The sequence below is a fragment of the Phodopus roborovskii genome, unplaced genomic scaffold (genome assembly GCF_943737965.1).
Source record: "Phodopus roborovskii unplaced genomic scaffold, PHOROB, whole genome shotgun sequence".
Lineage (NCBI taxonomy): Eukaryota > Metazoa > Chordata > Mammalia > Rodentia > Cricetidae > Phodopus > Phodopus roborovskii.
Window position 1 is genome coordinate 3,061,649 of NW_026126444.1, and position 12,253 is coordinate 3,073,901.

A 12,253-nucleotide genomic window follows, 5' to 3' on the forward strand; every position below is an offset into this window, starting at 1 on the left:
TATTTACTAGTGTGGCCATTCCAATTGTTAAGTTTTGGATGATTCCTAACCACCACAATGATGCCAGCAACACCCTTCCCCTAGAACATCTCCTTTGAAACCTCAGGTTCAACCTAGGGCTCATGCTGGCACAGCAGGGTACCACCGGTACTTTGCTTCAATAAGCTAGCCATTTCTGATGTGTTCCACAGTAAGTCACAATTTCTCGACAGGAGACTCTATGCTTCCATGTGACTACTCTGACCAGCCCTAGCTTACTTTTTAGTCCATTTCCCAAAGATTCTCCTTACCTCCCACTGCACAAGTGACCAAGACAGCTGTTTCCTGGGAAGCCAGGAGATAAATCCTCAATACAGCAGATAGCTCCTTAAATTTCTCACATAAAACATCATCTATGACCCAGGTTCACTGTGGGGATCTTGTTCACGGAAGCCAATGAAAGGAATATTGGAAACTTCTCTTTGACAGTAATAAGAATATCAACTTCCAAACCAAGGTTTTGCTGACACGTATATAACAATACAACTTACAGTCAAAGTGGCCAGCAAGTAGCTAAAGTTTAAGTGTTCCCTACTGTGAATATAAAACAGAACTATAAATTCTAGAATATAGCAGAATGGCCAAGGCTGACATTTTCTTATAAAATATTTTAAGTCTATCTTGTGTGTTCGCCATAATATAGAGTCATTTTAACAGTAAGGGGAAATATATGCCTGGGTTAAAAACCAACAGGCATTTAATCTTTGTAGATATGACTGACAATGACACAAAAGGCTCTACAGCACTCGCACATGCTCACATATAAAGAAAAAGAAAAAGTATTTATCCCTTGCCTGTCTCTATTAAGGTGGCCTAACACACACACACACACACACACACAGACACACACACACCACACACACACACACCACACACACACACACCACACACACACACACACACACACACACACACACACACACACACACACATCTCAGAAATCTGTCCCAGAAAGACATCTCTCTGTTCTGCATCTATAGTATAAGATTATTAGGGACACGAGGTAGCTTAGTTCCTTTCTGACTCTTCTGTATCTACAGTTTAAAAATACTAGGGACTCGAGATAGTTTAGTTACTTTCTGAGTGCTTGGAGGCATTTGAACCTCTCAGTTCTACATGTTAGATTTAGTAACTTCTTTTCAAAGCTTCGTAGTAGAGAATAAAAATGAATCAATATCACCCACTTCTCCAGAAACATTGGCCTGAGTACTGGATGAACAGTAAACTTCTCTTTGTAGCATTTTGAGTCTACAAACTGTGTCAGAGTTTTGTTTTGTTTTTTTACAGTTAGTAACATGCTTTCTAGAGGAAACAGCATATTTAATAGTACAAAGAAGGTGGGAACTAGACTTGGAAACAAATGTAGTCTCAGGATGTGGGAGGTAGAGGCAGAAGGATCATTTCAAATTCAAGGCCAGCCTCTTCAATACAGTGAGTTCTATGTCATCCAGAGCTATGTAATGAGACCTTATCTCAGAAAAAAGTAAATAAAATAATAGAAACTAAAGGAAAAGTAGATTGTAATTCAAACTGACATGATTAACTTAGGACAATTTTCAAATGTTTCACATCTATTGGTATAAATTACAGAATGTTGAATTATTATGTGGACAGTTTATGGTGACTTTTTATTAAATGACATTTAAAATAAGAAGTACTAAGAAATTTCAGATATCTAGTATGCCTTATAAATTTGAGTTTTGCAAAAGAAAATAGAGGTTTTAGCAAACCAGATTTAACCATCCCCTAGACTGATTTCCATTTACTAATGATCTGTCTTAGCCTTTGGCAATTTAAGGTCTCTAAGATGATTCTTGAAATTAATGCCAAGAATTAACTAGAAAGTTACATTGTCTTTTTATGTTTGATTTTCATTTTCCCCACAGAACCTAAAATAACTCGCCCTCCCATTAATGTAAAAATAATAGAGGGATTGAAAGCCGTTCTACCATGCACGACAATGGGCAATCCCAAGCCATCTGTCTCCTGGATCAAAGGGGACAGTGCTCTCAGGGTAAGTCATTTTGTATTAAAATCTGTATATAAAACATCATCTGGAACTGAAATTTCAGACAGTATGAGCCACCCAGTATGGGTGCTGGGAACTAATTTCCAGTCCTCTGCAAAAGCAGCAGGCACTATTAATAGCTGAGCTCTCTTTCCAACCAGTGTAAGTCATATTTTAAATGCTATTATCTCTGAAATCTACTAACACACTAACACACCTCTAGTATATGTTTTACTCCAAATGCATTAGCCTAACTTAAATTCTTCAATTGCTCATTAAGCACACTCTCTAGGACATTCCGGCACGGACTGTCTTGGAGACAGAAGAGATAAAAATCAGCAACATTAGAGAGGAAATGGGGGCAGAGCCCAAGCAATGCAAGGCTTATTTTTCTTACTCAGCTGAACCACTTACTGTTAGTATTCTTTAACATCAAATATTTGAGAGTTTAGGGATGACAAAGCTGAACCAATACCCAAGTTTTAGAACTGGCAGTTTCTAGGAGGAGAGAGATGAGGACTGGAAGGAAGAAAATGAGAAAACAAAGGTGAGAAACTAGAGCAAGGAGACTCAGAATGATAAATAGAGACAAACACATCTCAGTAATGAAGGGAAGTCAGATTAGAGCTATGCATTTGGGCTGGAAAGATGGCTTCACAGGTCAGAGTGCTTGCTGTGTGAGAGAACCTGAGCTTATATGCATCCATATTAATGTGTCTTTAAACCCAGTGCTTTGGGAGGAGGAGAAGGTTGTGGGGCTTGCTAGCTGCCAGTCTAACTCCAAGCTCATTGAAGATCGTGGCTCAAGGTAATAAAATTGAGAACAATAGATCAGGACCTCTTGCCACATACATGCACATGGATGTACATACCTACACAGGCATGTAGATATAACACACACAAACACACACACACACACACACACACACACACACACACAACATGTACTACTCATTGGCTTAGCTTGTATTGCTTCTGTGTATTGTCCCCATGCTTACTAATAAATTGTTATTCTGTATCATGATCATATCCTTGACTTTGTCTCACCTAAAAATGAGATTACAGATTCTGTTGCCATCTTACCAGGCCATGCACACTCCTTGGAAAATAATACATACTTATCAGGATATGTCAAATAACTGAAACAAACTATAAATCTGATGAGCTTTGCCAACTTTAGTGCCAATATTTACACATCCTGGCTTGCATTTTGTTATGGTGCATTTTCTATAATAAAAAGCTAAGATGACTGACTGCACCTTATTCAAGATACAGTAAATTCAAGAAGAGAAGAGAAATGTCCCATATAAACTCCAAAGTAATTTTAAGATTCTCAAAGAATGTGCATTCTCTTAAAGCTACCCTAAGGGTATATGGTAAAGTGTGGTAACTGAAATCAATGTTTTACATTTTTGTCTTGCTTTGTGTTTTGTTCTGGGTGGGGGGGGTGGGGTGAAATCAGGGCTGCTTGTATGCTAAGCACATTTTCTACCACTGAGCTATACCTCTAGCCCCAAAGCACAATGCTTTCAATTGTGCTTTCAATCAAACTGACACAATCATGACTTTTGGAACTCATGATTAGTGTTGTATTTTAATGAAAGAAGGGGTAAAAAAGAATAGATGCAATCTCATGAGATCATCAAGATGGTTAATTTAGTTTGTCTTGCATGGTCTCAGTAGTATCTGTAATATGCATAGATAGGATAGAAGCTGATATTTTGGGTGTTAAGAACAGTGATAAATCAATGAAATAAGGCAAGTGTGTCTTTGACCAAGGCTGTTTTCAAACCCATGTTCCTGTCTTTGGCAGGAAAATTCCCGCATTGCAGTTCTTGAATCGGGGAGTTTAAGGATCCATAATGTACAAAAGGAAGATGCAGGACAGTACCGATGTGTGGCAAAAAACAGCCTGGGCACAGCTTATTCCAAACTGGTGAAGCTGGAAGTTGAGGGTAAGAGGCAGCATGTGTCCATCATGGTCTGCTGAGAACGCTGTGCTTTGGGCTGAGAAAGATGTGATGTAGGAAGCTGTGGTTCCTCAGCTCTGAGGGCAAGGCCATGAAAACAAAGAAGTCAGAAGACACATCCCTAGCATAAAAGACCAGATTCTGCCTATTGCCCTCATTGCTGATAATTTTGACCATTGCAACAAACAAAATTCATGGTAATGAAAAAATAATACGACACTATTTTAGTGTGTCTTTTTGGCTTGGGTAATTTTCTTATTTATAAGTTTGGAGACAGTAATTTTGTCTTTTAATGCATTTGGATTGATTTCTAAAAAAATTAAGATGGAAAAATCTTTTTCAAATTACAGCTTTACAAAATATGAGAAAAATAAGATAATGAATCAAACATAGAAAACATGGTCCTAATTCTGTGAAGCATGTAGCAATGACTTGAACATAACAATTATTTCAAAGAGTTTTTTATCATTAGTTAATTCAATAAATTGGTGAGAAAGATCTTTACTTAGAAACCAGAATACAAACAAATTTTAGTGTTCTATTCCTTATCCATCTGGTTCTTCACTTAAAATTATTTATCACGTTTGATTTAAAAATAAGAACTAGGATTCAGAAGGGAGGGGAGGTTAGGAGGAATAGGAGGAGTAGAAGGAAGGGAAACTTTAATCAAAATGTATTATGTGAGAAAAATAAAACTATTTTCAATAAATGGGGGAGACGGAAAGGGACTGTCAGCAGACCTGTACCATGTGAGCACTTTACATATGAAATCTTTCCTCACTCTTTCTGTTCTGAGCCATGGATTCAAGAGCTCTGACTTATTTCTTCCTCTGTAAAATCAAGGTTAAGGAATTAATAAGCAATTGGTTATGTCCCGCAGTTTGGCCTTGAATGTACTTCACAGATGATGGCTACAGATTTCTCGGCTTTTATTTTCCTTTTCTGAGTGTTGAAACATTAGACTAGACATAAGAGCAGAAACAGTGATTAAATAAACAAAGATTTTGATGGATCCCAGATCTCTGAGCCACCCCATTCTGCTTGGCTAAAATCTATCCTTTCCTGCAATTTCCATTCTGACTCAGGCTTTTATTAAAGTTATTTTTATTTCCTGAGTAGCTCCATGTCCTTTCTCTCACAGTTTTAATGACCTCGTTTTCCATAGCTGCCTCTAGTTGAGGCAACACTTTTATGGTGTCATCATATCAACTGCTCATAAAATTTCCATTAGGAAATGGCAGATTGTATGTATGTATATGTTTATATACATATTTATTATTTTTAGGTAAAGACATATATTATAGATACATTAGCATAGTTATCAATATAGTTGTATAGTTTAATACCTTCTAAATTATCAAATCTACTTAGAATTAGAATGCAATTGACATTTTTTTTTACAGTGAAATCTAAATAAACATACAACTGTATTCAGAAACCTACCTCAGACGCACTGAATTTCTGCCTAGATTCAGGATTGCTTTGAATGCTCTGTAGAATGGTATAGAATAATGCTATCCATTCAGATCATCCATCAAACTCAAGCTTCCTATTTTCCCAACTATTAAAACAATTTACTTCAAATTGGGCTTAGAAAAAGTTATCACCAATACTAATTCATTAGGGCCTATTTATATGGTGGTCTTCTATTTCCTTAATTGTGAATCAAAAAGATGGGGCACAGCTTTAGTCTTCTTAACACTGAAATGATCAAGCTTGTTGCCTTGACTGTTAACATATGCTTAGAGGGTTTATGGAAGTTCGCTATGGCTGAGAACTCATGCTAACACTTGAAGCTTCTCTAACAGTTGTTAAGAAAATCATTTTAGCACCTGTCTATTCTGCTTCCTCTACTTCTGATCAAAATATCCCCAAATGTGGCATAATTTTACTAGAGCATAATAAGCATGGCATACATGATATCTGTCATCATCTTATTGCCATTAAGACATAAACACACACATATATACAACTTGTTTTGGCTCAAGACGTTCCTAAAAATTGAAGCTGATTTCCTTTTAAACAAAGAGTTGGGCATACACATAAGTTACAGTTCAGAAAGAACTTTAAGGAGGAGTCAGTTCAACTTGGAATTCAAAATGCATAGAAAAGTAATAGCAAAATGACTGGAAGATGCTTCAAAATAACTGCAACGCTTAGCTATGTTCAGTTGGAACTGATAAATGTATGTACCCACACTTAACAACTTCATGTTAGTTATAGGCTTGTTTTTTGAAGCAGAACTCCATACTGATAATTGAGGCCATTTAATGCTAGCTACAGACGGGCACACCACTAGTAGCCTCTAGCGAGAAAAAATATGCCAGGCATGTCACCACACTGGGTACGGCACACTAAGTACATCTTAATGGTCATAACAAATACGGAAGAAATATCCTGCCACATGGAATGTAAGTCTCTCTAAATTCCCATCTTCAGGTCTGAGGTCTCTAAAGTGATAGGACAAATGAGAGTCTACCTCTATTAGTTACTCTACTGTTGCTGTGACTAAACACCATGACCAAAGCAACTCATAAAGGAAAGCATTTGATTTGGCTTACAGTTTCAGAGGGTGAGAGTCCATGATGATGAAACAAAAGCATGGATGGCTGTGAAAGAGCTGAGATCTCACATCTTGATTCACAAGCAGGAGGCACAGAAAGCACCCTGGGAATGAAATCTCAATACCCAACCCTCGATGACATACCTCCTCCAACAGGGCCATACCTCTTAATCCTTCCCAAACAGTTCTACTCATATTCAAACATATGTGGTCATTCTCACTCAAACCATATTGCCCTTCTGTCTTATGTCCATATCTGACATACAGACTTTCTGTTGAAACTCAAGCTGATCCAAGGTGTATGTTTTACAAAAGGGATGGATAGCTAGAATGTTAAAGTGTGCTCTTGATCTAAATACTTTACATGGAGGACCGAAGGTCCTATACTGTGCCATTTTAGGAACTTAAGGGACACTGAACACTGAGGGCCACACAGATGGCAGTATCTAAGAAATTGAGGCATACTGAATGCTGTCTCCTCTATTTGGGAACAAGACAGATTTCCATGACATTGTCTAGGGTAGTGTCAGGATGGAAGTGAGAGAAGAAGAATCCAGAATCTTGCAAATGTAGAGAGAAAAAGTAGGGGGGTGGGCACAAATTTTCAAATAGCTTGGCAAAAAGAGACCAGAAATTAAAAGAAAAAAGGGAGTGGCTACAAAGACTGACCATGTTAAAATGTCATTAGAAGGGAAATGACCCTACAGAGGAAGGAGACACTGTCAAAGGAACATGCTACTTTGGCACACACAGGCATTATATCCAGGGTTCAGGTAGAATTACAAACTTTATACGGCCACATGTCCTGTTTTTCCCAGGACAGTTCTCGTTGACACCTGTTGTCCCGGAATAATTATTAATAGAATCCTGCTTTTACTTTCTGAAGTGCCTAGGCTTCCATGATGTGTTATACAGCTGCTCTCATTAGGGGCAGAACATTCCCTTCCTTGGAGTAAGGAGGGAAATGGGAACATTTGTCAATAGGAACCCGTTTATAAATCAGGCATGTCTAACTTGACAATGCTGTTCTCTTGGTCTCTGCTTTCTTTAGGAAGTAGATGGCAGGTTATCCTCTTTAGGGAGGGCACAGAGTGGGGGCAGGGGCAAGGACAGTGGAAAGATTTTAAAATAGCCACGGGATGGGAACAGTGACTCAGAAGGAAACTTGGGATTGTGGAACAACTTTAAGGTTCTAGCAGAGGACAGGATCATGACTATGGGAGGAGGGGCATCTTCTACATGGCCGAATCACGTCCTACCACAATTACATGAATTTTAATCTACTGTACAGATATATATTTAGAAAAAGTGTGCTTCCATTATGTTCAAAGGCAAGACATGAGTATTGGAATTTTGGCAGAAGGGAGAATTAGGGCAAAAAGAAATATTCCCTGAGAGAGAAGCACTGAGTCCCAGAATCTTTATGCATGAAATTCATGTAGCTTAATACCCAAACACGGAATCTAGGAGGGTTGAAACCTGGGTTTAAATCTTATAGCTCCAGCAATAGACAGCCATGACAACGTAAAAGCTTTCCTACTACAAATGTTTAGAAATTCAGGATTAGCTACACAAATCATGGGGATAAGAGGTAAATATCTAGACACCAGAAATTATTAGAAATTGTGCAACTTGGTTAGTAAGCTCCCAAGCAGCTTCCCCATCGCTCCGAGGCAATGGGTGAGGTGCCCACCTCCACCTCCCAGTCTTAAGTCCATAGAGATGAGGAGACAAAGTTTTAGACCCCATGGGCAGTAGAATCAAACACTGAAACCCTTGCTTAGGGCTGAGAAGCACAGCGATGGCAAGAGGGGCCAGGAAAATTCACGGGCATGTACACACAAACACACGGACACATTTGTGTGTCTTTACCTGAATTCTAATTATTGGGGAGTGAAAAAAACAAATCTTCTTAGAAAAATATTAAACACTAAACGATATTAAATCGATACGACAACACAGTCTGGGGATCTCTGGAGGGAGAAATTAGCATAAAGAGTAGGTCATAAGTGAAAAGTTTAATAAGACAAAATATTGGAAGTGGAAGTGCCTTACACAGGGGACACATTATTTTGATGGATGAAAGCGCAGTAAGGATGAGTTCACAGCATGAACTGTAGCTGTGTAAGTAGGAAGGAACTCACCTGAGTGTGAGTCAGTGCAACAAAGAGGAATTGAGTCAGAAGAATAAAGTAGCAGGGGACATTAATAAATTTGCTCAAAAACAGTTAAAGACACAAAAGGTGGAATTAAAAAAAAATGTGTATTTGCAGCTTAAAACTCCAAGCTGGGGGAGAGTGGCTTCAGAGGCCTCGTTCCCACAGAGTATCTATTGGCAGTCACAGCCCATGTCTGTGGGAGAGGGAGAGACACTTTTCATTTGGGTAGTGGCCATGCTCAGTAGATGACTCCACACCCATGCAAATAAGGGTGCCACTAATTGGACCCACTATGAGATAAGAAAATGAATTAATAAGAGGATGTAAAGTTAGAAGTGGAGATGGATGTGAACAATTTTATTATGTGCACGTGTGAAAATTCCAAAGAATAAATTAAATAATATTTTAGGAAGCTGAAAGACAATTTTGAGCTGATCAGTGATGCACCTTTAATCCCAGAACGCAGGGTGGCAGAGATAGGTAGATCTCTGAGTTCGAGGCCAGCCTGATCTACAGAGTGATTTCCAGAACAGCCAGAGCTACAGAGAAACCCTATCTTGAAATCCCTCCCACCCACCCCAAAACAAAGAAAGAAAAAAAGAAAGAAAGGCCATTTTGAGTAAATGAAAATATATAATGGATGAAATTGAACTCTGATAGGAGAGACAATTGCTCATTTAAGAGACCACTTTAGAATTTAGACACTAGAGTAACTTGATTTTAAAACATGGAAAAGATTAAATGAGTTTAGAAATAATGAAAAATATGATAGCAGAAAATTAAAAGAAAAAAAACAGCCCTAAAGATATGATTAAGAATGTACCAGAAGTAATGGAAGACTTAAATCCTCAAGTAGGCCATGAACACCAGCTCCTGATCAGTCAACAGGGTCAGCTTTATCCAGACATAGCATAATAAAACAAGAGCTATATGCTACCAAAATGTTGAAGAAAAGACAGCTTGCATACAAAGAATAACATGCAGAGAAATCACTTTCAACTCAGCTGATAATTTGGGATAGCTTAGTGGTGGTCGTTTAGGGGGAAAAAATCAACCTTTAAGAAGTACACAGATTTGTCTTAATTTGAATTCTGACAACATACCTATATAAAAATGTATATAAGTATGTTTGAGGTTAGATGCCACAAAGTTACATATATATATATATATATATATATATATATATATATATGTGTGTGTGTGTGTGTGTGTGTGTGTGTGTGTGTGTGTGTGTGTTAAAAGAATTATAATGTATACCCATAAAAAAGAGACTATGATGAAATTTTATTGAGCCATTAAAAAGGAGTGAAATAGATTTTATATGTCTAAGAATATCCACCATATATATTCTGAGCCTAAATATCCCCATCTCTAAAATACACATAAAATCACCACCCACATCTTAAGTTGCCATGACACTGGTTAAGGTAGGCACACAGTGAACAATACAGAATTTTTTGCAGGTTATATTATCTTTCTTCTTTAATAAGTCCTTGCACCAGGACTACCATGTACTTGAAAACTATCAATTAATTATCTACATAATTGTTCATAAGTAAAAAAAGAAAGTTAAACACCAGCCCATGTTATAAGATATATGCTAGAGTACATGTGCATCAGAGCTAACAGCCTGCATCTCTCCATATAGAATTATGTGACAAGCTGCATGGATTATACAATTCAAATAGCCCTATGCTTTTTGTAAAGAGACTTTTATAATTAGGAAGAGTTAATACACATCTTCATGCTATGAAAAAATTTATCTTCCAAATTCTGTACTGCTCTGGTAAGATATCATGAACGTTTCCATGCATCAATGAGATGTGTTGTTTTTCTGTTGACTTGTTCCATGCTTTTCTAGAACAAGCTCAAGGAAAGGGAATGTTTAGAGAAATGCCCTTGATCTAGCCTAGAGGTTGACTAGGTGTTGGCAGCACTTGCTTTCAGATGAAGAATATTGGGGGTGAGGACCTGGGTGAGAAATTACAAAGCTTTCCCTTCCCTCTGGGAAGGAAATCAATCCATGACGACATCCACAAAGGAAGTAAGTACACAGAACTTTCTAGATAGAGTAGGTGAAGGGGGGTCATAGAACAGGTACATGCCTAGATTCTCTTTGCATTTGACTCCTTTTCTTACTGGCAAGCAGAACCCTGCAGTTTTTGTCAGGGTTCTCCAGTGGTTTGGAGGCTCCAGCATGAACACTTAGTTTGGACTCTGATCTCTATAGTGCTTCCCTCAATTGGCCATTGACTCGCAACAGAAAGGAAATACAAAACAAATGTTAAGTCCCCATAGAAAAGTGTAGATCACTTTTAAGTGAGACCTAAGAAGGTACACTGGTTAGACCTTGTCAGGGAATTTCTGTTGTTCCCCAAATTCCATAGTCATCTGGATTTGCGGAAAAGGGCTGTTAGTCTCATGGCTGTGCCCATCCTCCTGTGGAAAATTGACTCTTGTTCTGGGACCTCTGGAGCAATAGATTTAGGATAAGTTTCACAGAAGGACACAGCAAGGGAAATCTACTTAACCTATTACATAAACCCCCAAATGCTCATTTTTAGTATTTGACCATATCTTAGTAACATCTTACAATCATTGGTTTTCTTACAATCAGGGATGGCTATTTTTATTCCTTTGCTGTACATGTCAATGCCTGTTGGAATTAATCTTACAGAGGCTAAAGAATGACATACCTGAACTGTGATTTCAACCTTTAGCTATGGTCATTCCATAACTATCTACAAATATGAGAATTAACATGCAGCAATCAAACAGAGATAAGCTAAACATATTAGCTTATAAAACTGCACTCTTTTAGACTAGACATGATCCTTCTTCTTGTCATTGCTTATTTTAACCAAGATCCGAGAAGCAACAATCCTATTTCCCCCAATAGAATGATGCCATATAAAGTTTTGCTTCTCAAAAAAAAATTATTATCCATATATTTTTGTTAGGTTGAAATCAGAGACAGTGACTTCCCAGTTCTGTAGATTAGAAATATTTTTCTCAAAGGCAAGTCCTGCCTATCTAATAGGCACTGTGCCTTACTTAGATATGGTTCGCATCCTATGAATGAGCCAAAGTGTTTTTTGTGTATCTGAAAGTTTCTCCCAATCACCTCTAAAGCCAGGCAGATGATCAGTGACCCAGGGAACTGATAGTGGGAAGTGCTGATGTGATTGGTAAGGCTGGCTTTCAAAGTCACATGATCACTAGCGACAACTCTACAATGTAAGGTTGAATTTCTTCTTCCATTCTCTTTTTTAAAAATTCATTTTTTCTTTTAATTTTATGAGTATGCACACACGTGGTGTGTGTGTGTGTGTGTGTGTGTGTGTGTGTGTGTGTGTGTGCACCTAAGTACATGTGTGTCCATCACATGCTTGCAGGTAACAATGGAGTTGAGAAGAGGGTGTCAGATCCCCAGAGCTAGAGTTGCAATCAAATGGGAGCTACCTATCTTGGGCGCTAGGAACTGAACCCTGGTCCTATGCAAGAGCAGCAAGTG

At 38.1% G+C, this 12,253-nt stretch overlaps 1 protein-coding gene across 1 annotated transcript in view; it reads left to right on the top strand.

Moving 5' to 3' along the window:
- Musk (muscle associated receptor tyrosine kinase) overlaps positions 1-12,253 on the top strand; it is a 90,849-nt gene that overhangs the window by 13,573 nt on the left and 65,023 nt on the right. The window contains exons 4-5 of the mRNA XM_051187821.1: positions 1,926-2,053; positions 3,861-4,002. Of these exons, the coding sequence (XP_051043778.1) occupies positions 1,926-2,053; positions 3,861-4,002 (270 nt within the window). The remainder of the gene's footprint in view (positions 1-1,925; positions 2,054-3,860; positions 4,003-12,253) is intronic.